Here is a 26,972-nt window from a genome sequence, read left to right on the forward strand (position 1 = left end):
AGAAAATATTTACCTGATGCAAAAAGCTTTGCTCCAACTGTAAAACAACATGTAACTTGTAAAATAACAAAATAATGGTTCTTGTATCTCAACAGTCATTCAGCTTCTACGAGAAAAGCTACTCCTTGTATAATTCTGGCATAGGTACCTTAGAGATAGCTGCTTCTGAATAAAATGCCTTACTGCAGATTTATTGTTGCTTAAATAAAAACAGTTAACCCTCATCTTCAAACATGCATTAATAAATGCATTGATTCACTCCAGGGTCTGTTTAGTAGAAAGTGACTTGCTGGCTGCTGCCATAACCCATATGTGGAAGTATGAGATGCACAAAAGAACAATGATGTTTGATATCTAGACTGAAAGATGAAACAAAAAATATCAAGTTACGTTATTCTGCAGTAAGAAAACTGAATTTACTTTGAACTTCACGTCTTTATGTTAAACTGACGGTTAGTACAAAAGCACTGCCAAACTGTTTTGCTGAGAATAAGATCTGAAAGCAGCTTTTTACTATAGAAAAGCACCACAATTCTACTCCTATGGTAGGCCACATTTCTTAGACAGGCCTAGAAGGCACTGGGCTTCTCTACCAAGGAAAACATGCTGAAATCAGTTGAAATTACAGAGTCCAGGAAAAAAAAAAACAAAAAGCATTATTTCCTGCTTTTAAAAATAACTTTTCTATCTATTTCACATGACTACTGGCTCAAGTTATACATCCCTTCTGACAAAGAAAAGCCTGTAAAGTCTGACAGCAACTGCTTTTGCTTTACTTAAGCTGGAAATGAAGTGGAAGCAGACAGAACACTGACCTATAAATGCCAGCAATGGAAGAATAAAAAGGAAATAAAGCAGATAATTCACTCCATTAGAAAGACTTTAGAGCAGAAATGCATGTAGTAAGTTGATATAAGGTAGCCTAACACTATTTCTGTAAATATATTTTATGATAAAAAAGCTCCTATTAGTACCAGATAACATCACAAAGTGAAACTGTCAGAATAAGCTGCACACTCTGCAAAGTCAACCAAAACTGAAAGCCCTGTGAACAAGTGTGACTGGATGAAAATTATGAAGAGGTACTGTTACCCACTCAGACCATGGAGCCTGTGAGGGGAAAGGTGAATTCCGACAAGAGGAATCTCTAAATCCCACAGAACTTTTTGTCATTTTTAGTGCAGGTTCAACAAAAAGAGAGTAAAAAGTAACAGTTCAAAAAGCCAACCCACAAGCAAGTTCTGTCTTGTTTCCCTGTTGGTTGGCTCTTGACAAATCATCTGGGAGCAGTTATTATTTTAATAGCACTGTTTTACAGGAACTTCTTTTAAAACTTACTTGTATACTGGGTTTAATGACGAGGGAGAACAGGTTGTCACTAAGTACATCCCTTTAATGACCACAAAGAAAATAAATAGCTGTTCAAGTAATCAATTAAGAGAATCACTAGCTCTTACTGACAGGGAGGGAACAATCCCTTATAAGGCTGTAATCTATATATTTTTAAAACTTAAGTAATGAGAACAGAACTACACATGACCAGTGCTGTTATTAAGTTTTTAACACAGACAAAGCAGTAGAGCATCTCCACAGCATACATACCAGCATTGCCCTGTCCTTGTATCGCAGTGGTGATGGGTACTATGTGCGTTCCGTTCTGTGTTACAGTTTTTATTGGTAGCTGGTGTTGACCTAGAGGTGCCTGTTGCACTATAGTAACTGTCTGTAAGGGGGTTGTCTGAGATGTCTGAATGATACGACTAGCAGCTCCAATTGTAGCATGAGTAATAGCAGGTATAGGCTCCACTTTAACTGAAAAACACAAGACAAATCATCGTTAAAAACAAGAAAGAGTTAAAGAACCATTTGGTTTTACTCAACCTTCAGTGAAAAAATATTTTATTACAAGCTCAAAATATCTGAGAAATTACAATGCAAAATCATCAGTTTTAGCTAAATGTTTCAAGCGTTTATCTGGAAGGAAGTTTCAAATAATCATCCTTCAGTATTAACAGCCAGCAAAACAACTAACGCCACAGCTTCTTACCTTTTACTTCCTTGTGGTCTCCATTCTCTTGAGGTTCTACCTTGGGCTGGGTTACCATCGCAGCTTGCGTGACTACTGCCTGTCCAGCTACAGTGTAAGTGTTTGCTGGTGCTAATCCAGTCACGTTTGTGACAGACACAGCTGGTATCTGGTGGACAACATGAACTGTCTGAACTACAGGCTGCTGGGAAGTTGATGTTGTCACAGGAGTTGCAACAGTGTAGGTGACGGGTTTAATAGTTTGTGGTAGCTGCCGTTGTACAGTAATTAAAACTGGTTGGCTAGAAAGAGGTGATCCTACCAAGAAAGAGAGAAAAATTAGGCTGTCAATTTTAATCATTGCTTTTAAGCCAGTCATTCTTTTAAACTTAACACTAAGGCCTCAGAGGATTAACAACTGCCTTCACTAAAGCCCAAATGATCCAAAAGATGTAACTGGACAATGAAGATTATGACACCTGGCTATTCCAAGCCACACATTTAAGTGCTGCATTCACTCAGTAAGACCCTGTTTGAGCAAAAGCTCCCACCTCTCCCCACATACAGCTGTACTACCAAAGCTATGTTGAATACTCACTTAGTAAAACTGCCTTCCCTAGGTGGAAACAAGTGCTTCAGATGTTGTGTGGAGTATGTCTGCACTGGTAAAACTCTCAGCTTCCTAGGCTGGGGAAAGGCTGGTGTCTCTGCTTAGGAACATGTCTGCCTTCACCACAGAATGGTCACTGACACTTCTGTACTACCACAACAGCACCAAGAAAATGGATGGATGGCAAGAGTATATACTAAAGCAATTAAACAACTACATCCTTATGCCATCATGCCTCACGGTGAGTCATTTGTTTTTTGTTATGTTTTTTTGTTTTTTTTTAATGGCAATTTTCTTATCACCCAAGTTTGTCCTTTCTTTATCCTTTCAACTCCTTTTATCTCCACCTTTGAAAGGGTGACATGACCACATATGCATACAATACATACGCTTATTTCTTAACCCATGTAACAAAGTTTTTGGGTTTGTTTTTTTTCTAAACCAGAAAGAATATGTTTTGAAAGGAAGTGACAACTGTTACAAGACAGTGCAGTCCTGCACAGGACAGAAGCGCAATCCCTGCTTAGTAACAAAGTGGTCAAGGGTGCTGGAACAGCATACAGGTAACAGTTTTACATATGCAAACAGAATTTCCCTGGCATGTCTATGTGTTCATCGAGGACTTGCTCCGAATGTGAACAGGTTTAATATCTACCCTTTTTTGGTGTACATGCGAAGCCTTGGTAGTATTTATGTATTAGCCCTCTCCCACCTCCAATGCCCAACACTTATTTCAGGATTCCTCACCTGGGGCGCTCTGTGCAAATCGTGCTTCTTGTATTACCGCTAGTTTTGGCTGGATAGCACTAGGCTCAGGTTCCATTGGGACTGGAGATCCTTCCCTGGACAGACTCTCGGGGGTCTGGACTCCACTGGAGTGTGCAGACAACACTCCAGAGTGATTAGGAGAAGCTGGGGCACTTCTGTATTTAAAAATGAAAGCAGCAGCTGATGTGTTTTAACTTCTGAACTGTGACAGACAGTGACCTTCCTCTAAAGAGACCATAACACACACTGGCCACAGGAGGGCACCTCTGCCTTCTGGCAAGTACAGTTACAACCCAAAGCAGCTCTGATGAGCATTTATAAAGCCTTTGTTAAACAGGGACAGAATTTAAAAGCAAACTTCAGGTACAGTTAACGGAGAAGAAGTGGCTGGATGCCTTCTTAGGAAGACTCAACAATGTGTGAAACATGAACGTTTCTTCTGATGGAGAAGAGCGATAAGCAAATCTCAGTCTAAGGGCAAGTAATACAAGATCTGCACTAGCAGAAAGGCTGTAACTTCACAGAGGGAATAATTTAAACCCACCTATTTCCCCATCATGATTCTGCTCAAACATTATCAATCTAAATACATAATTGTCATCTCTAAGTTCAATAACATGGTAGCCAGTATTTGGTAATTTTCTTTGCAAACAGTTTTAAAATGCAGTAGATGGCAGTCAGAAATTAGAACTAGGAATTCTGTCAAAAACCAAAGGTACAGCAAGGTTTGCTTACATTAACAATCTGACAGTTATGCAAACCGAGTCACTTCTTTAACACAAAAGGTAAGCAATAAAAACAAGCCTAGTGTATGAGGCAGCCTCCTAGTCAATCATACAGAATTCAAACACTGAGTCTGCTTATAATTAAATTACTAAACTTGTGACTGTATCCAAAACTATCAAGTCTGTATCAGCCTGAAGATTAAACAACAGCCATAGTCTTTTTGTTCATCTGTTTTTCCTTACCTAGAAGAGAGTGGTCCCAGAGGGGTTCTAAAGCAAGGTACTCCCCTAGGCCGCCTTTTCCTAAAAGCCTGCTCTATTAATTTGCTTTCAGAAGCAGGGTCTATCCTCCAGAATGAGCCTTTGCCTGGTTCTTCCTGGGAACGTGGTACTTTGATGAAATAACGATTCAGAGAGAGATTGTGACGTATTGAATTCTATGGAACATAAAAAAATATGTAGAATTCATATAACTTTTCCAAGTCAGAATGTGGCCTACTGCAGCAGTCTGTACTACAGGAGACTCGGGGTTCAGCTCTTAATTCAACAGAACTCAGAGCACTACAAAGGCAGTGCCATAAATCTGAAAGGACTCTTGCATTTTTCAAACCTTTCCCAACAGTTAAAACCCCAGTACGCTAATGAGGCAATAACAGGAATCCCATTTAATTCTCTGATGAGAAACACAGTGATTGCGATGAGCTGTTAGAACACTACAAATACTTGTGCATAATGCAGCATGAAAAAAAGTATCAGTCTTCATACACGACCCTTCCCCAGGTGTCAATGTCAGTTCATTCTAGGAGGGGCAGTAAAATACAGCATACACTGATTCTGATCTTACGTGATAATCTTACTGCTCCACAACACAGAAAGAAAAGGTTAAAGGCAAGTTCCAAATGCAGCTAGATTGTTGGGAGTTCACCCACAGTCCAGTCTGCCTCACCAGAGGAGCCAAGGATTTAGTGCGTCTAGAAAAACAACAAATGGCAGGAGGTCCTAAAACAGCTCTTATTGAGATCTTTGTAACTGCACTCCAGTTTGCACATTACTTCATCCTCACTTTGCTGTAGCACACACAACTCTTTGATCAGAGAGATGCAGAGAACTTTGAACACCCTGAAGTGGCTGTATCTATGCTTAGCTTTGCACACATAAATTCTCTTTAAAGATACACAAACCCCCAAATCTCTCTAAACATTATCACTGAACAAAAAGCAAGTAACAATAAGCATACATACTGAAACACCTGAAGGGGAACACAGAGAAGAAGCTTTAAGTTAACAAAAGCTCTTACAAATTTGCAAAAGCAAATACAAATCTTGCTCAAATGTCTGAATCCATGACCCTGATGGCAAGTTTGGAAAACTTAAAGCAATGATAACCATGTATGGTTTCCTAAATGCAAACTGATGAAACCAGAAATGGTTTACCCTGCCAAAAACTGAAACAGAACTAGAAAGTTGCCAAGAACATGTTTATAAATTGTATTTATTTCTCCATATGCGAGAATGAAATAGTAGATCCAAAAGTACCTGCTAAAGTAAGTTCACAAAGAGGAGCCTTCAAGTGCCAAACAAAATGAAATGAGACCTCTATATATTAAAGGCCATAAATACCTCAGTACTATTTATTAAAGTATAGGATTTGGATACTATACACATGTTTGTACTCTATGTTTTGAATAATATACACATATATACCTTCAGTTATTATTTAAAACATCTATAACTCACCGTAAGCGTAATCTAACACCTGATGGATAAAAGGTAGCAAAGCTACTCCTGCATGAGGTATGCCTGTGGGTGTTAGAGCAGTGCTCTGTATGACAAGTGACTGAACAGCATCTGATTTTCAGTTTTTCCAACTGCTTTTACAAATAGGTGTTAATTTATTATTTTATAACATTCCATGTCTGCTGTGTCTATCACCTTGGCTTTATGAAGTATGATACATCTAAACACATACACTGTTTTAAGGCAGAACTCTTTAACCATTCATTATAATGTATGTGCATGTTTGATTCTACAATGCTTACATCAAGGAGCACTACGCACACAGATACACCAGGTATTTCAGAACAGGAAGCAAAAACCACACCAACATTTTATAAACAGAATCTTCTCGCTAAAACAAAGCTGTTAGTGTGACTGCAGCCAGGATTCTGCATGGTTTATGTGTGAAAGGGAAACAGAAGACACTTCGTAGCCACAACAGCTATGCCCTTTTACTACCAAAACCATTAGCAAAAAGCTGGGAACAGTTACATTCCCCACTAACTTTGGAATTCCTCTAAGAGCAATTCAACTTTCATCTAGGCCCTATGACAAATATGTATCTGATTAATAGATTAAAAACCTATTCCTCTCCTGAGCAGGCATGTATTCTCCAGTCTTCTACTTGCGCAGCACTCTTCCCCTCCCCCAGTCTCTCCAAATTTTACTTCCCTGAAAATAACTTCAGAGCATGCCTCTCTGTTGCAGATCATGACTGAACTAACCAGCAACACAGTGAAACTGATACCCCATGACTGACAGTGCAGTCTGAATGTTAAACGGGCAAACGGGCCAGTCCTGATACTTGTGCTCTTCTGTCCTTTGCTGAAACTAAAAACGGCAGCAAAGGCACCGAACCCTTATGTGTATCTGGGAAGTCTGTGCCAGACTGATTCATACTCTGTTAGTCATCCTGGCAAATGCTGAGGTTGGTCTCTTTGAAAAATGAAAAGAAAGCAGAAATTAATTCTGCAGAATGGAAAGACTTGGTGTAACTCCATGCAGATTAAGTTCACAAACAGCCTGGGTCACACAACAGTGCAAGATGAGGACAGATAATACATGCTTGTTCCTTCACTGTAGTGCATGGTTAAGATCATGGCTTTCAAATAAAACTGAACTTGTAACATTTAATATCTTAATTTTATCTCAAGATAATAATCCGGATGTTTACACAATTGTAAGTTACAGAATATAGTTACATGCCTAGATAGCATACGTAGTTTCAAATCCCCAGTGCCAACTGGACTTTTCTTCCCCAAAAGTCTGTATTCATCACTCCTAGAGGTTTACAGATACCATTCCATGACTAAAGCAACATTTCAAATACCAAATCATGTAAAGTGGCTATGTGGCTGGAGAACCTGCATCAGGAAAGAGACAACACACTCATTTGACAGATTCTATTTATGAAGGGGTGCTGGGCTCACCAACTGACTGCTTATGAGCATTTACAGCTGCCAGGATTACAAAAATTCCAGAAAGCAAATTTACCTGCCAGCCCTTGTCTGCTGTCCGGTAGTACGGATAGTTTTTAGTTATGTGCGTATAAATTCCATTTAGTGTAAGCTGCTTATCAGGTGCCATTGTAATTGCTTGTACTATTAACTGTGCATAGGAGTAAGGTGGCTTAGAGTCATCCTGTACAACAAAAAGAAAAGTCTGCATCAATAAACTTTGAAAATATACCCCCCCTTTCTAAATCAAAAGTTACAAAATACAATTAACTTAAGGCATTTTTGAATGGTCAAAATCTTAAGGCAGAAAAGAAGCTAAGATGATTTTGCTCTTCCAATTAAAAGATAACAATAAAAAAGGAACATTAAAAATTTGGAGACACATACCACAGTAAAGGATTTTCAACAGCAAAGAATTTTCAACAGCCTACAGACCCACGGATAAAATACATACACACCCTCCCCCAAAGGGAAAGAGAGGGAAATCAATAAATAGATACATAAACAAATCTCGTCTCTAATCACAAAAATCTACCAATTGTTTTTAAAGTCTGCAATATTAAATGATGACACACTGCATCTACTTTAGCAAACAAAATTTCTGAAGTCTTACATTCACTCACAATGTAATTTATGGGATTGATTTCAAACCGTGTTTACCTTTGGGCTATCTCCACCCGATGCTTCCTTGTCATTCTCTGACTGTGAATTATCAGCCATTAAATGTAGGTCAGACGGTATTACACGACTCATTTTGTACCCTGAAGAGCCTGCACCACGGGGGCTAGATGGGCAGGAATTTGCAGCACTGTAGAGCATAAAAAGAAGATCCTACTATTTTGTTATACAGTATATCACCACATTATATCTAATCAAAAAGCTTTTACTGTGGAAAAGCCCACTGCCAGAGCATCTAGGCTACAGTTAAGGGTCTGTCAGTATTTCCATTATAAACCCCATCTTCCAAGCCTTTCTAACTCATCCATGGGAATTAAAAATCACTGCAGGAAGAAACCTGTCAAATGAAGCTCAGGTTTTCCTCCTCAAAGGGAAAAAGATTAACTGATTTATTAGGCTGTGCTGTAATTTGGGTGGGATTTGCCAACAGAAAAGTCCACTGTAACTAAATAGGCAACCACAAATTTTAAGACATTCATTTGAAATAAGAAACACATCTTGCATGAAATTTCTGCCATATGCTTGTATTCAGTCTGCACAGAAAAGATCATCTCTCCTGCACAGTATTTTTGAACATTTGAGAAAATATAGCAAGCAGTTAGGAAAAAAGTTCTGATTCTTATTTAAATCTAACCCAACATTAAGTGTTTACAAGTATATGCACATACACACACATATATATGTATAAACATCATAAACTTCTCTATACATGGGATGCAACAACACTGACTCATCTAATTTAACACAGTATTAGGAAAACAGAGCAGTTACACTGCTACGAAGTGAACGATAGTGCCAAACGAAAGCAGCATCTCTTGATACCTCCCTTTTTGCTATCACAGAAAAATAAAGATATATTCTCTCTTATCCTACTGTAACATCTTTCTCACGGTTGTCCCCTGCCTTGTAGAGTCACGGGAACCACCACTGCACAAAGCCTGTTTTCTTCCAGAATTTCCATTTAGCCAACAGGAAAGAGATAGTTGGCGGGTGAGGTCTGTCCTCTTCCCCCAAAAAAAACTTTGGCAGTTCTCCATGACGACAAGTACTTACTTCCCAGCAGTTCATATTGTAACTGATTTCAACACAGTCCTCAGAAACTCCAAAAGAAGTTAACTAGAAACCAGAATGACAAAGCCTGCTGTGGCCCCAGAACCAGCCTTATCGCCAAAGGCACTCTTTAACCTAACTCCCATCTATGCTTCAAAACATCAAGTAACAAATTTAGCCAGGAAGCGTTACTTAGAGTTACAGGATAAAGCTTTAACATATTTACATCTGTCGAGTTTGGTTTGTCTGCCTGGCCTCTCAGGTTTTTTTCTACCTCCTTTTTTATGTATAGAAACAAGGGAGACACTGTAGATGGGGCAACATATAGAAATAAAATACCCTTCAAGTTTCTCATCAGGAGAAATCCACCAACAATTCGGTACTAATGATATACTATAGAAAGGAGTCTGGGTTTTTTAAACGTTGCATGGAAGAATCCTTCATTAAAGCCAAAATGTGCCACTAATTCACTTTTTAAATATAGGTCACTGCTGTTTTCACATATCAACCGACAACATCCCTCTCCCTTTAGCATGTATTGACAAAGCAACACATAAGGTATAATCAAAGCACATTTACAAGTTTTCTACAAAACAGGCAGATATGAAGAGAAACTGTCAAGCTTTGCTCTCAAAATAGAACGGTTGTTTTGGGGTTGGGTTTTCTTTGTAATAAACTATATTCAACAGGTGCATGAAAGCCCTGAAGAGAAGTACAAAATTCATAGTGACGAAAAGACTGTGGTGGTATATGGATATTATCTGAAATATCTGGGAGCTGCTCTGTCATTCCTTGGACAAGATGTGTTTTTCCTGAATTTAATAAGAAAGCAAACCTGTTACACAGTTGAGTCCAGATCTCTTTTCTCTCTACTTCCACCATTTATACAGATCTCATTAAACACTACAATATTGAGATCAAGCTCTTGGCAGGCATGAAAGAAGTCAATTATCCTTATATTCAAATTTCATTAACAAGATCTACAGTTTGAAAAATCAAGCATTAATAGTCCTTCACTCAAGTGGAGATACAGGAAGTGAGGGGGGAAGAAAAAAGCTTTCAACAGCACATAAGTGACTTTGAAACACAACTTTCAGTGCCTTTACATGAAATTTGTGCTCCTGAACTTTCTATGAATTTTAAAATTTGTATCTAAACTGATTTTACCAGTTTAGGAGGACAGCCTGCTTATGGTCAGTTGGGTCTGAAGAACAAGTAAGACAACAACTACAATTACCAAATGAAGCAGCATAGCAAGTTAAAAACATACAGGAACCTCCCCTGCACACTTCCCTACACTAAGCTCCACTTCTTTCATTGTATTTTTAGTAAAATGTCTGTTTACTTCCACCAATACTTAATCACAAATCTTCTGGAGTAAGGGATCAGTCTGTTTTGCACACTAATGATAACCTGGCCTGGTTTCAGCTGTAACAGTTGTCTTTCTTCCCAGTGGCTGGTGCAGTGCTGTGGTTTGGATTTAGTATGAGAATAAAGCTGATAACACACTGAAGTTTTAGTTGCTGCTCAGTTGTGCTTACCCTGATCAAGGACTTTTCAGACTCTCATGCTCTGCCAGTGAGAACAGGCACAAGAAGCCAGGGGGACACACAGCCATGGCAACTGACCCAAACTACCCAAAGGGATATTCCACACCACAGAACATCACCCCCAGAATATAAACTGAGGAGATTCAGCCAGGAGGGGCCAATCACTGCTTGGGGATAAGTTGGCCATGAGTCAGTGGGTGCTGAGCAACTGTAACTGCATCACTTGGTTTTTTTTCAGGGGGCGAGTTTATTCCTTCCTCTCTCTCTCTCCTACCATAACTGTTGTTGTATTATTATATTTTATATTTTACTTTTTCCAGTTCTCTTCCCCATCCCATTGGGAAGGCAGAGGAGAGAGCAAGTGGATGGCTGGTACTTAGCTGCCAGCTGGGCTCAAACCACGAAATAACCAAAAAATCCACCTTTTTTCTGATTATCAACTTCAGGGGACAGTGACTGAGCAGAATGTTTTAAAATGGTATTATTTAGACTTATCTCATTTAAAGTCTTGCCATAAGCATGCAAGAATAAAAAGCAATCCAAATCATTTGGAATGCAAGACAAAGATACCCTCCTTTGCTGTACTAAGAATGCCAAGCTCCTGAGCAAACTGTTACACGTATTACAGTTGAATAGTAAAGGCTACTCATGTAATTATCTCATTACTTAGCAGAATGGTGGTTGTCTCCAAGGCAGGTAATGCTGAGCTTCAACTAAACTTTTACCACAAACACAAAATACTTAAAATGAATTAGAAAGCTGCCTCATATTGCTAACCATACATTGCCCCATATCCAATGTGCAGGGTTTAAATACCTGATAGTTCCTGTGGGAGAAGGGAGAGGGCTGATCAGGTGAGCCATGTTGTCTGGAATGTTTATTGTTAAGGGAGAGATCTGGGGTTGCACAGGCTTCACTGGGGACTCCGGGGCCTCCTGTTTTTCTCTCTTTTCATTGGACAGAGCTGTGAATGTTATCTTGATGTTTGTGCTGGGAAACCTGAAAGTACAGCTGAAAAATAAAACACAAATATATAAGCCACTTTTTACAGAATGTCAGATTTTCTGCATAACTTGCACCTATCACCCAACCTAATTTAAAAATCAAAAGGTTCAGTAAATCACTTGTAACCATCTTCATTTTATAGCTCATACAGAAAGAGCAATGTGGCCAGAAAAAGACCCCCAAGTAAGCAGGTTGAAAACTGGGAAAGAAATACAAGCAAATGTAATTCTTTATAACAAGCACAGTTTATGTGTTGCCTCTAAATTTCTTGAAGGTCACCCTGATCTTGCAACTATCCCTAAAACAAGTCCTACTTTGAAGACTGTTTTATGATGCCAAAGAACAGCTTCAGTAAATAAACAAGTCACAAGTAGTTGGGAGCATACATTTTGACCAGTTTGAGGTCTACCCAGTTTCACAGAGTGGTCTACCTAGAAGATAAGATTTCTCTTCAAATACTTATTAAATAACTATCAATCCTAATTCTGGTCATTTAAGGAGTATATTGCTGTTGTACCACTACATTCAAGTATTTTTTTCTCAGAGCTGAATTTAAGAGCCCTTCTTCCTATCCTACTAAAGGCTACATGCCAAATTTAAAGATTAATGATAAATTAACAATGTGCAATTGTCTAAAAATTTGGAAAACAAAACACAATGAATGCACTTTCGGGTATTTTTCGTTCTGCATCTCTGTATATAGCATTTAGAACTTAACCCAGTTAAACAGACTGTTTACAACTTCGCAGTAAATAAACAGACTGAACAAGAAAAACCTAAATTTCTCTCGAAAAAGCATCTATAAAAATGCAATTCAACAACTCTAATATCTTCCCTTAAGCTGTTAAGACTGCACCCAGCATTAAACCCACAACTATATTCACGTACCTCTTCCACATGATGAAAAGAACTTTCCACCAACACAATACCAAAGAAACCCATAACATTTTCTAAGGTTAAGGTGATTCTAGGTAGATCTAGTTTTATAAAGATAGGAAACAACAGCATGCCTAAGAAACACAGGTATGAATGCAAGATACAGACCATAAACAGAAGTGATTACTTATGCTTATTATATTTTTCCAGAGAAAAGTGATGTAAGAATTGGAACACTCAGTTGTGGAGTAGCCTTAAAGCATTTCTTCAAATCAATCTGAAGGTGTTTATAGAACAAAGGCAGCATTTGATTTCTGTGACATCTCCTGCCACGTGCACCATAGTGATTCTTTTTTCCTACAATGTACACCCAAGGATCAGGAAAAAGAAAGAATTGACAATGACCTTCCTTTTCTCTCAGTCTTACTTCTCAGTATGGACCACGTCCGAATTTAACAGCCGACCTATTTCTGAAACATGCTCCATGTACTAAATTAGGAACAGAATCTATGCCAAAAAACTGCACATGCATTTCAGCAAGAAAGTTAAATGGACCAATTTCTGGGTTGGGTTTTGTGGTTTAGGGTTTTCTAGTATCTTCAGTAACAACTTATTTCTTTGCTTATACTGCTTTAGTTTGAATGAGGTCTCCGCTGTTTCGCTAATAAAAATGTTTCCTGAACATTTCAGTTAATGACTGCTCCTGACAACACTGCTCAAGTGCATGCAGAGGGTAGCTACAGACACCCTTTTGCTGAAGATGAAATAAAAATCCCTGTAAGTGATCACCATCTGTTTTGATACAGAGACAGATTTAAACTTTAGTCACCTGTTCTCTATGTTTTACAAGGTGTCCTGGGTTCAGCTGTAGCAGCCATTTTTCTCCTCCTTAGTAGTTGGTGCAGTGCTGTGTTTTTCCACTTTCACCTGAGAACAATGCTGGTAATACTGATGTTTTTAGTTGTTGCTAAGTAATGTTTATTCCAATCAAGGACTTTTCAGTCTCATGCTCTGCTGGTGAGGAGGGGCATGGGAAGCCAGGAGGAAGCAGAGACAGGACACCTGACCCAAAGTACCCAAAGGGGTATTCCAAACCACAGCATGGCATTCCCACTACAGAAACTGGGGGGAGTTACCCGGAAGGCCCAGATCATTGCTTGGGTCCATTTGGGTATCAGTGGGCAGGTGGTGAACAATTGTATTCTCTCCTCTTGCTGGTGGTAGCAGTAATGGGTTTGTGTTATACCTTAGTTACTGGACTGTTCTTATCTCAACCCCTGGGATTTACGTTCTTTCGATTCTCCTCCCCATCCCTCTGGGAGTAGGGGGTAAAAAAAAGGAGAGTGAGTGAGCGGCTGTGGTTCAGAGTTACCAGGTGGGCTTAAACCACAGCAGTTCTTTTTGGCACCAAATATGGGGCACAAAGATTTGAAATACCAACAAATCTGACCAGAGTGTGCCTAATCGTAAATCTAAACCGCGACACAAGGCTACTGCATACATGAAAATATAACTGAATGCTTTTCAGACCAAACTTATTTCAACTTCAGTAAAATGTGGGAGTAATTGGACATAGCTTTAGACGCTCTTTCACTGGTTGGATTTCTTACTGCCCAGTTAAAAAACTCAGCACATAACAATGAGCAACCACAGTTTTACTGCTGGGGTGGGGTAAGGACAGGGAGAAGGTAACCTTCACAACTTAGGCACAAATATCAGAAATACGGAAATATAAAATGTATACTCGAAAATTTCTTCAATATTCCATGTAAGCATATTAAACTACCTCCCTTCTTACACTACTGCAACCCCTTAATACACTGTTTTCCCTGTGGGCATCTTTTGCAAAAAAGGTAAGGACAGCTTACTCAGGTAAGACTAAAGTACAGATTTCAAAGTACAGCAGAGAAATGGTGCTCCCAAATGTTGCTCAAGTTTGGAAAACAAAACCAAAAACCACCCAAAACCCAGGAGCTCTGACTAATCAAGGGTATGGAATAGGTTACAAATGCGCCAAACAAACGTGAACTTACAGTCAGGAGCTATATTCAGACCCAAAGGTGTTACAGTTTACAGCACTTCCCATGCTGAGCTTGAAGGAATGACCTTATTAAGGAAGACACAATAAACTCACAAAACACCACCTGGTTAGAACACGCAAACACCTAAATATAACCACAAAAGACCACATCTGTCCATTGATTTCTATTTGTAAATAGAGGGGTTTTAATAGAAGCATATTTTTAGATAGCAAAATTTGTCCAAAAAGCAGAATAAAGAGCATGTACCAGCCAACAGTTTTTCTGAGTAAGCTGCATTAACATGACTGTACATTTATTTCCAAAATCAAAGTAAGGAACATGTTCTAATTTGATGAGAATCAAGCTGTTTTTGGCATATTCTTTAGTTACATAATGAACTAAAAAACCACAGCACACCTACAGTGAAAGACCTCATCAAGCACTTAGTCTACAGCAAGCTGAAGTTGATTTTACTCACTATTTAAAGCATTTACAATAGGTTCACAATGTACTACCATAGGTTGGTTGCTGTAGAAGACACTCATCTATATAACCCACTTAAAAATGGAAAGAAAAAAACAGTATATTCGTAAGCTGGCACCTTGCACCTCATCTACTCAACTACCATTCTTAACAGGATGATGCCATTTGGAGTAGGACATCCAACAGAGCCACCAAAATAGATTCAACAGATTCCTACAAACAAATGTTTACAGACATCCATGTTTAAACAGCCTATCATGTAAAGTGTATTAGGTATCTATGTGATGGAAACAAGTAGCAGTATTTAGCTGATGTGCCAGCACTGTATTTTATGTATTTTAAACAACTGTTCACAGGATCCACATTTGAATAATTTTGTACATTTATTGATTATGATAAGTACTCGCCTTGTGCTTTTACAGAGCATCACAAAGGACAGTGGGCAATGCCAGGAAACTGCAGCAGAGGTGTCACAACTAAAATGCAACTCACGAGCCTAGTTATTTAAAAGTTCTCTCTGGGTTGAGTACTGGAGAACAGACAAGCAGCATCAAATCATTTCAAACTATTCCCTAGAAAACTCTTGCTATTTCTAGAGCTCCCAGCAGGATGGAGAGATGTTGATTTAGGCACTATCTCTAAGGAGGTGAACAACTTCGCAGGGTGCCAGGTAAAGCGTCTTGAGGGAAAATGTGCAAAGTCTTGTTTTGTCACACCTGTATTTCTAATATTTTCTCACTTCTCCTCAGTGATTCTGCCTGTACTGCAAGGAAAAGATGATAATATACTTGTAATTCTGCCTATATGAAAATATAATCTGACTGAAAACGAGGAATTCCCTCCTGTCTACCTGGGGAACCAAACTATAGAAGTAGGAATTCAATTCCTCCCTGTACCCTGCTATGACATTCAGTGCCTCAGTATCCTTTGAATTATTCCATTTTTTTAATTGTCTTTTAAGAACTAGGCCCAAAATTGGAGAGAAGCTGCCAACCTGCTGTTCTTTTATCAGCATCTCCAGATTTTACATTCAAATAGATTATAGGAGTTTGGCACTAATAACCCACTAAATCATGGTAGCCCCAACTGTACAATTCAACTCTTCACACTATGACACTGAACACCACTTAACTTGGGGATGCCCCTGTATTTTAAATACATCTAAAAGAATAACAAGGTGAGAGTTTTCAAACTCCTGTTGATTTACTGAGAGCCAAGATCGTCAACTTTTTACATTAAAAAAGCAAGATCCACAAGGAAGAATCCAGGCAGCATCTGAGAGATTGCCTGTGTCATTTTTTGACTTCAAATACTTTACATACAAGCATGGACAACAGTATAACTCACCTCAAGGAGAAACTGAGGTAATCACCACCTGAACCACCCAACAGACCTTTTTCAGCCTGGTTTTCTCTGCCAGTACAGTAGGCAAAAGCAATGTCATTGGTACTTCCTTCTCCTCCCCTATTTTGATTACTGAACTAGCAAAAAAAAAAAACACGTGAATCACTGTATTTCCAGATCTGGCCCCTCTTCCATAGAAGGGAGATTCAAAACTAATCCCTTTTCTAGTTCCTCTTGCCTAGCTGCTTATGATTTGCATCCCAGTTGGGTCTTTCCCCATCACTCCAGTAAAAGCAATCCCCACAGCCAATTAGGATATTTATACTTCTGGTGGAAGATATGCACACTTTGAAGCTTAAGTCACCAGGAAGATGCTGCAGTGCATATTTCCAGACACACTTTTGGTTCAGTTCTAATTTAGAAGTCAAGCAAAAATTGGGTTTGCATATCACTCAGACAGAACCACAGAGAAACTGAGCTTGCAAGGGACCTCTGAAGGTCTCTAGCCCAATCTCCTGTTCAAAGCAGGGCTAATTTCCAAGTCAGACTAGGCTGCTCATGGCCTTAGTCTAATCAAATCTACAGCTTTCCAGGGACAGAGTTGGACAATTAATTCTTGTAATGAGCCACTCTAGTGGTGAAGGGTTTCTCATTTGTCCAGGTATAATTTCTATTGCAACTTGCCACAGCTGCTCATCTTCAAACTGTGAGCTTCTCAACACAGCCTGGTTCCATCTTTTCTATAACACCTGTTTAGGCAGGGAAAGGCTGCACCCAGATCCACCTCTGAGCTTCTACAGGAGAGAAAATAACAAACCTGAGGTCTTTCAGCCTCTCCCCATGCGTGCCAGATCCAATAAGCATCCCAGCAGCCCTCCATTTTGTGCTGAGGGCCCAAAATTGTTACTGCCCATACGAGCCCAGCCTCTGTCATGACAAGGTGTACTGCTGAAGCACATACCACCTCCTCTCCCTCAGGATCTTACTCATCCTCTGCAGAGCTGCTCCCCAGTCAGCCATTCCCAGCCTTTACCCACCTCAGATACAAGATTTTCCATTTGTCTTTGCTAAACTTCACAAGGTTCCCTTCAGCCCAGTCTGTCAGTGTCCCTCTAGATGACAGCTCTGCACTCCAGCACCATATTAACCATCCCCCACCCTGAATTCAGCATTATCTGTGACCTGCAACAGATATCCTATATCCCAAGTCACCGATGAGTAACGGCACTGACCCCAGTTCTACAAGGACAGAAGGTTGCACAAGGTTAGGTACCACTTTCTCTGCACTGTCTGTAAATCTCAGGCTATCATGTAAAACTGGGAGGCATTCAAGTGTCTGTAGAACAGGGTACTTAAAAAAGGGACACAATTTGTATGAATTCCTCATAATGGGTGATTTTCAGTATGAAACAACAGGGACAACAATTTCATCTCTTCTCAGTTTGCTGCTTCATTTCTTATTGATTTCACCACAATGGATTATTAAGAAGTGAATCAGAAACTAGATCCAGTGATTGGGTTTAACCAAGTTTTGACAAAGCAAGGCTTAAAAGATGAGTCTTCGCAAAAGCAACTAGAAATACCACAGAGGTAAAAAAAAAGCTCAAAAAGTCGAAGTATAATTACATATAATTTCAGTCTTTGCAAAGTCTGTGTATTATGCTTTCATGTCCTGGGAAAAAGGTGCATCTCTAAAGAGAGCTGAGCTCAGCTCCTCTCACGAGTTAATCCTACACACACAACTCTAGGAAACCTGTCAGGAGAGATGCAAATCCATGTCTTTGAGATACCTGAAAGAAGTAACTTCTGTTAACTTGGAGAAAAGCAACAGTCCCCACGTCAAGGAAAAAGTGGCTGCTTTACTCAGCCTACCCCTTTCCAAAAAAAATTGAATTTAATTTTGTAACTTCCTCATCTTCTGAATTTTATCCCAAAGTTTTCTCACTATTCAACACCAAGAGCAGTCAGCTTAAATTATTCCCCTCCAGACTTGATTTTTAAGACTTTGGGCTGTGTTTAACTGAACTGGAAGTCAATACTGCAGTCCCCTTCCAGAGTACAGTTATCATCTTTAGACCTGAATAGAATCAACAAACCCAAAACTTTTTTAAAAAACAGGGCCACTTTAAAGCAGAGTCAGAATTTCATGATAAGCTTAATGTACCAAATATTTAAAAGCTACTAATGAAGGTAGATACTTGAATCCATCCAAAGAGTCACAATATTAAGTAGCTGCCTGCAAACTCCAGAACTGAATTATTACTAACAAAGCATAGGTTATTAGGAAAAAAAATTTACAAATTCTTGTGGTAAAGCTTTTCCTTGACTCTTAAGCACAAGTAACGGCTTAGAGATTTGTTTTACAAGAGTTTTCTAGGATTACATAAAGAAGTGCTGCTGTAAAACTATCCATAGTGTGAGAAATGACAACAGGAACTTTTATAATGAATACGCTGAAAAAGGGTTATCCAGTATGCCATAATATTAATCAGATTATTATCATCATCATCCAAAAGAGAGAGAACTTTTTTAATGAGCAATTTTTTAGTACAGGTCCATGTTCATCTCCATGAGGTACAACACTATCAAGGATTCCTATCAAGAATTTTAGCTTAACAATTGTAAAGCTTTCTACATTGCTGGTAAGAGAAGAAAGGAGTGTCCAGTTTTCTCTACTGACACGGCAAGATGGTCTCAAACCAGCCAATTTCTAAAATCTGTATTAAAGAAACAAAGCCCAACTCCTCCAGTGGCTTTTTAAGAACAGAGGTTTTTAATACTCTTCTTGGCCACACCCTGTGAAGCAATGTGAGAAACTACCCCAGCAGAAACAGCAGGACTGCCCACATGTACATGTACACACACACACTGTGTTAGGATGGATTCCTCCTTGTTCCTGATTCCATGATTTTAAACTAAGTCCTGACTTGGCTAATTTACCACAAATTTAAACACAATTACATTTGCCCATTACTAGTCAAGACACTTCTAGAGGTTACCAAAAAAGCAAACACCCTTTTAAAAGTGGCAGCTTTTTCCTCGGGGGGGAGGGGGGGTGAATCATAACCTCACACGTGTTCCCCTTAATTCTCTGCATCCTTTGCAATTGATTTCTGTTGACCAAAGATCAATAGTTGCAAAGCATGCCCTCCACAAACAGAGGATGCGAGGGCTCTGCAGAAAACTCAACCTCTAATACCATAAGGAACAAAACACTCAGATTTTTAAACCAGCAATTAGACTGTCTATTCTGAGCCCTGGGCATGCTTGTCACAATTATCTGTGTTTTTTTTCAGGTGTGCCATCACTGTCTCCAGAGTGACATAAAGCAGCATGAAAAAAAGCCCTGAAGATCACTGATCTGCACACTCAGATGTGTTAAGATTCAAAAGCAAAGATGTATGCATCATCAGAAGTGATGAAATATTGCTGTAGCCTCATGTTAATTCAAGTTGGCCAACAAAATGCTTTCACCAAATTCTAAGCAAAGGCTGAAAATATGATATAGTTGTAAATGGCTCCCCTGTAGGAAAACTAGGTTACGTATTTCCCTACTCATGTTTTAGCAAGTGCATAAGTCGTATGTAAAGTTGTCAGTATTCATTACAGGAATGGAGCTAACCCGCTTGGGGAAGGATCTGGAACAATCCTGTCTGCGTCAAAAAATGATCCTGTGACAACAGAGTATTGATGACGACAACCGGAACATTCCTGAACCACTAGCAGCAAATACAAACTGAGTAATAAACACATGCTCCTGTCTGAAACGGTGTCCAATTCTTCTTTCCCACTCAGAAGGCTAACAATAAATAACCCATTTTTAACCCTATGTTCACAATAATTTTTCACGGGCATTTAAGAGCTGAGACTTGATGTGTCCTGAGGATGTTCAACAGATTTTGCTGCAAATGTAAATTATTCTATTAACTTAAAGCTGATCTCACCCCTCCCCTGCACTACGATGCTACTGAAACAATCATTAATCAAAGTGCTATTACAGATTTTCAGAAGTTCTTGTTTTAGCAGTCAAACACTGCATTTTCTTTATATACCAACCACACAAACACTGCTATTGATCAGCAGCAAAAACATTTAGGTTATCCTACAGCACTGGAAATGTGCTACAGTTAATTACAAATACATATCTCAAAATCACAAATTCCCACTGCACTCTCCTTTCTTAAAGGGTAAAATATTTAAACCAGCAAGAAATGGGGAAAAAAAAAACCAAACAAAACCTAAGAAATTCAATACAGTAGCCCTACACAGGCTGCAGGAACTGAGAAAGAAATTGGCCTGCAGGCAAGAATGTAGGCAGCAGTTACTGTAGAAACCAAGCTCTTCGTTGCTTTTCTCTAAGCAAAAGAAAGACACAAAAGGAGCTGGAAAACAGCGATCGATGGGAAGCAGCTTATAAAGCTGCTTGTCACATCTGCTGCAGGAAAACCAGACACTAATTCATTAAAACTGCTCATGTAATGCCTCTGGAATTTGAGGCTCCCCAGCCTGTGAATACAAAAGAAACTCCGCCTATGGAAACACTGCGTTTTCGGGTATTTAGCATCTCCGTACACAAAAGCTGTATGCAGTCAGGTTGTGTGGTCTCTACACTTAAATTTCATTCTAAACTATCAAAACAAAATTTGTCCAAAAGACTGTGTGCCTCTTTGCCAAATTTCAAAGAGCTATTTCAAGTCCCCACAGAGCATACATAACTCTATAATACAACAGTTTCCTGTTTAAAAAAAAACAGAAACTAAACAACAACGGGAAAGTAAAAAGATCAATCATCATTTCTTCTTCCTACTAGATAACTGCATTTAACAATACTTTCCTATTATCAAACATGCAAACTCAAACTTTCACAACAGTAAATACCATTCACAACTTTCTGTAAAACACGACTGACAATTATAGCTGAGCTGAAGGAGATAAACCAAACCCGCTCTACCCTTTAGCAGCAAGTTAGGTGGTTACAGAGGTGCCTGGCATCTCCCCCTCAGTTGCAGGGGATTCAAAGGCAAGCAAAAATTCAGGCGGAAGCGGTGCTAAATAAAAAGCTCTCAGCAAACTAAACATAACTGCTCAGAGCCAAGCCTACAGCATTTGGCATTTTACTATTCCTTCCAATTAAAACAGTAGGGGGAAGTACAGTGAACAAGTGCCGTCATGATGTGTTTTGACGCAAGCATAATCATAAAAAAAGCATTTATGACTCACACGTTACTTTAGCAGCAAAAGACTTCATTTATTACATCAGAGACCTGCATTCTACTGCAAAATGATGCCAAACCTCCCTAATCATTACCCAAAGAACAGCTACCCACAGGGGCAAGGCCGCAGAGAAAAAAAAAAAATCATTATTCCTGAGTCAAGGAAACAAAGTTTATTTTAGGCAGGCTTTTCAAGACAGAATTCTGCTTCCAAGAGCAGAATAGTCCTTTATTTCACACAGAAATCCATGACTAACTCAGGCCATTGAAGAGTGACAAAAACTGCTTCCTACCAACGCTAATTTTGAGTACACAGCAGTGTTTCATTTCCCCCTTATATATGCCTGTCTGGTCAAAGAACAGACTTTTTTCAGGCTCCTCTCTAAAAGCTACAGGCATTTATTAAACTTCACAATTACCAACCTAAAGGTGTTTGATGCGCAAGGGCCACTCCATACTTGTTTCACCCTGGGGATACTGCTGGGCTGGGTATCTCAAAAGGAATCAAGATTTTGTATTGTATTCCAAGATGGGTTTTTTTAACCAACTGCACTCGGCAGAATGTCTGTTCAAACCACTTCCCAATTCTTCTTCTATGTGCAAATTCCTAAAACGTTTCTAGTGAAGGTGCAGACGCTCTATAGAGCTTATATGCGTGGCCTGCTCCACAGCGTTACATAAACTTACTTTATCCTTAATCACTTCTGTGGGCACTCAAGGAGCAATCAAGACTCCAAAGAGTCTGAAAGACTGCAAAGTAAAGAAACCATTTAATCGACAACAAACACGTTGTTATTAGAAAATATTCCTCAAGAAGCACTGCTCCTGAGCTGTTCTCAGATCATGCTAAGCTCTCAAACCATGGGCTGCTGTAAGGGGCAGCAGCGAAGTACAGAAGGATAAAACCAATTTAAACTAGCAGACATGATTTAACAAGTCAGATAGTCATGTAAGTAGAAATCTGTCCAGGAATAACAAAATAAACTAAGAAGTGTTCATGAGAATCTGTTAACCATTGTCACTGTACTGATAAAAGAACAACAGTACAAAGAAGGAAAGGGTATAGCATACAAACATGAAGCATGGGATTAATTTCTCCAAGCATAAACCTGTACCTGTGTTAGTCATTTAGCTTTCTAGTGAATGAAAATGAACAGACACTACATGGTGTACAGCCCAGAGAAGGGAAAAGCTGAAACCGGTTGGAGAAATCAGGTCTAGGGATGGTTATTTTTAATTTAAAGAGAGTGTATGTGTAGACACACATACACTCTCATTCAGTCACACACTGCCCAGTATTAAGCAAAATGAAACTCACTCCAAACACCTAGTGAAGTAATGAAAACTGTAAGCCAAGATTCCTGAAGCCAGGAAGGTACCAACCAGGCTCTTAGCAATAAAAGCTTCATCTTGGGGATGGTTTCTTGGGATACAGCGATGTAAGAGCTCAGCACTGCCAAACAAGGCAGGCTCTTCCCTGCCTCTTGCACTAGTTCTGTTCCCAGCCACAGGCTTACTCCACTTATCTGTTACCAGGAGCACCTTCACCTGATTTACTAACCAGGCAGAAAACTGCTTTAGCCCAAATACAGAAGTTTGATGATGCTTTAGTAAATTTAAGTCATCTCACAGTCTAACCTCACCTCAAAAATGTCAAGTAAAACCACCATGACACCTTAATTTAAAAGCACTATTGTAAGTATTTCTCACTATGTAAGGAAATGTTTTATTATGCAACTGTTTCAACCATTCCCTTTAAAAGACTGAAATTTGAACTAATACAGAAAAATAAGCTTCCAGAAGACACTGGTCATAAGAGCAAGTGTAGAACTCTGCTTGTGAACACAAGTGCATATTCAAGACTTAGAGAATAAAATTTGGTTAACTTGGGACCTTCTAGCTTGACCAAGAAAGTCAGTATCTGGACTGCAGACACTGTTAATAGGATGGATAATGGCCACTTAAGTCAAGCATTCCTCGCAACATTTCTACTGCTCTAAAGACATGACATACTAGAAGCTACACTAGGAATAAAATTTCTCAGAGTCATGGCATGTATTATGTATTAGTAAATAACTAAGGCATTTATATGTTCCTATATATTTACTACTTTCAAGGTCACAACTAGAATTGAATAAACACACTGCTCTGCATTTCTGTAACATCCTTCATTAGAAAACACTGAAGCACTGCACACACTGCAGCGTAACACTTTAGGATCCAGTGTTCTTTGCACTCAAGACACACCAAAGGTTAGAGATAGCAGCACTCAGACCGGAAGAGTGTATGCAAGAAAGTCTGGAGCACTGACAAAACCAGAATCAACAGACCTCAAAATCAGGGAAAGGGAGGCAAGTGGAAAGGGAGAGGAGCAGGGTGTCTGCACTGCAGACAAAGTAAGCCACTTCAAACCCCAAGGAATCAATTTTAAAAGGCAAAGAATAGCTCTTGATACAAAGTGCTAGAAAAGAGCACTGGAATTTCATCATCCCCCTGCCTCCACCCATGAAGTATTATCCCCATTTTTAAAAACAGATTAAACAGATTTGTGAATTAGCCAAGTCCTTTTGGCAAGCATGCAATAGAGCTGGGAACAGAACATATTTTTCCTCAACACCCAATCTTTGTTTAAACCACTGACTGGATCATACCTTAAATCTTCCTTCTCTGACAACCACTTCAAGAGGCAGAGCACCAGTGAAACACACATCTTCAGAGAAAGGGAGACTGTTCAATTAAGACTGAAATATTTCAATCCCAGCTTGTTGCACAGGAGCGGCTGCTGAAGGAGCAAAAACAAGTGGTGGCTATGAAGCCTACACAGCAGAAAGTAACTCATGCACGTGTATCTCAAGGAATACATCACATCCTCCAAAACAGAGCTAGAGGTGTTTTCATTTCACCAGTCCTTTACTACTACACCATACAAACTGCACATTAAATGCATATGTTCTAATTAAAATATAGACAGCTATATACTGAAGAATTTGAAGATGATAAGCTACACTAACTTCATCTCCTATGTACCTACGAGAAACAGGATTTTTTCTTTTCCATTATCAAAAAGAAAAAAAAAACATAGTATTTCAAGCAATTAAGAAAAAAAAAAGGTGAAATTTATATCCTGAATATTGAAAAATATCTGGGGAAGAAGGACTCTTCATTCCCTTTCCTTTAATAACAAAGTGGAGCTCATTCAAGACAATGAATAGTTGTCAAGCTCATGTCTGTTACTTGTACCAGTGGCCTTGAACACTGTCAGGGATGGGGCAGCCACAGCTTCTCTGGACAGCCTGTGCCAGCACCTCAGCACTCCCACAGGGAAGAGCTTTGCTATCCCACAGTACATCACTTTCTTCACACTCTGGTGAGTGTGAAGAGAGTCTTCTTCTGAGAAACGCTAGAGCCAAACCAACTCTGTACGCAGCAACTGACACAACATTAAAGTCCTCTAGAACATAGATTAATAGAGCAGAGTCTTCTCTTGTGCAACCAGACTGATGAACCAAAGTTCATGAAATGCTTTGAAATGCTGGAAAAAAAGCAAGATGCAATCAGCTCCAAAGAGGTTCTTGTACACAGACGAACATTTTGCTGAACTGCTCCAACAAACTTCCCTCAATGAGCAGACATTTGCAAGGCTCTCCTAGATTTACATAAAGCAATGTGTCTTCCCTTTCACACACACACACACACACACACACACACACACACCCCGATGAAACAAGTGATGCTTGTTCAAGTCCGGCTTCCCCAGCTTATCAACTGAGCATCATTCTTCCCTGAATGGGACTGTGAAAACTGACATATCAAAAATCCTCAAGTTATCAAGAACTCTCCATCCTCCCCTCCCCACATACCATCTATCTGCTGGACCCTCCCCTATCTCAGAAGACCATTTTGCTGTTACTATTTCATTTCTGTCATGCACAAATATTGATTGCTATAAAATCAGACATTTCTGTAGTGAGATCTGAATGTAGGATGGCATATTTCAGAACAATTTCATCAGTCATGTGATTCCTTCCAAATTTCACTGCAGCATCCACTTGTACAGCAAGGCTGAAAAGATGCAAATGAGTTCCATGCACATGCTACTGCATCAAAAAAGAACCGCAAACACTAATTTTCACAGTACCTAAATTAACATTTTTCCATTTAGACTTGAAAATCAACCAATATTTGAAAGATTCAGATTTTCAGAAAGATATATTATGTTAAAATGAAATGTTAATCCTTAGCTACAGAAAGCCTTTCGTCATTTCCATGTGTGTATAAAGCATTATACTACCTTCAATAATGATAAAAACACTTATACTGAGAACAAATCTTTTTAAAAATCCCTGTTAGCAGAGGAAGCACCATATAAATACCATGACATATATCATAATATCCAAACATATTATGGTTGATATTATACCATAATTTAATGGTATTATATTATGGTATAATAATATACCAACATGGTATAAGGTATATATACCTTATATATACACCTTATATAAGGTGGCACTTAAGCTCAAGTTATCATAAATACAGAAGAAGCAGTAAATACTATTAATGTATTAGGAGCCCATTTCCTTCATTTTTAATTCATATGTCAAATTATTTTATGATCTTAGAAACATCCATCTGGAAAAGTAAAAGACTGATACTCCTGGGTCTAAAGCCTATTAAAAAAAAAAATCAAAGCAAAAATGAAGAAGGATTAAAATATGAAGATCTAAGAGTTATTTTAACAATTCTGTAGGGCATGACCACGGCCTTAGCCTGCACTCTAATACACAGACTTTTCCAGTATACAGAGAACAATGCACAGGCTTTAAGTCAGAAAAGCTAAAAACTAAGATAACAGACACCACAGATGATTAAAAACAATCTCTATAAAACTACGTCTAACATCCTTCCCCCCCCAAAAGAAAGAGCCAAGACTTCTACCTCACATACTACAAATTTTTCACTAAATGTTAACGCACAAGTTTGTTTGCCATGGTTTTTAGAAAAAGCCAAAAAAGTTTGCTAGATATTTTTAAGCTAACACTGCTTTAATCATCACTGGGAATCACACGGGGAAAACCTTAAGAGCACTAATTAGTTCAGTTACAAAATTATATCTTACAATCAGTTTTGCTCCCTCTCCTGAGAAAACAACAGTCAGTTTATATGAGACAGGACACCATCACTTGGTGCAGAAAGCTTGAAATGCAATATGAAACCCTTAAACCTCACTGCTCAAAAAAAAAACAACACATAAAGCTTAACGGAGACTACCAGAAACTAGTTATCAACTATCTGTATTTGAAGATATTTCTGCGGTGAAGTGCAAAATGAGACCATCAATCACACGAACACTTGGGAAACTACTAAAATAGCACAAGCACAGTTTTGCTG

The 26,972-nt window shown here is 39.0% G+C and overlaps 1 protein-coding gene across 1 annotated transcript in view; it reads right to left on the reverse strand.

Annotated features, from left to right (window-relative positions):
• FOXK2 (forkhead box K2) overlaps nt 1-26,972 on the reverse strand; it is a 47,275-nt gene that overhangs the window by 3,339 nt on the left and 16,964 nt on the right. The window contains exons 2-8 of the mRNA XM_057401401.1: nt 11,456-11,650; nt 8,022-8,169; nt 7,399-7,545; nt 4,373-4,566; nt 3,384-3,559; nt 2,048-2,344; nt 1,603-1,812 (exon numbers count right to left, since the gene is read on the reverse strand). Of these exons, the coding sequence (XP_057257384.1) occupies nt 1,603-1,812; nt 2,048-2,344; nt 3,384-3,559; nt 4,373-4,566; nt 7,399-7,545; nt 8,022-8,169; nt 11,456-11,650 (1,367 nt within the window). The remainder of the gene's footprint in view (nt 1-1,602; nt 1,813-2,047; nt 2,345-3,383; nt 3,560-4,372; nt 4,567-7,398; nt 7,546-8,021; nt 8,170-11,455; nt 11,651-26,972) is intronic.

Source organism: Pezoporus wallicus, unplaced genomic scaffold (assembly GCF_028554395.1).
Source record: "Pezoporus wallicus isolate ANWC-B61680 ecotype Strahan unplaced genomic scaffold, APGP_CSIRO_Pwel_v1 contig_8702, whole genome shotgun sequence".
NCBI lineage: Eukaryota > Metazoa > Chordata > Aves > Psittaciformes > Psittacidae > Pezoporus > Pezoporus wallicus.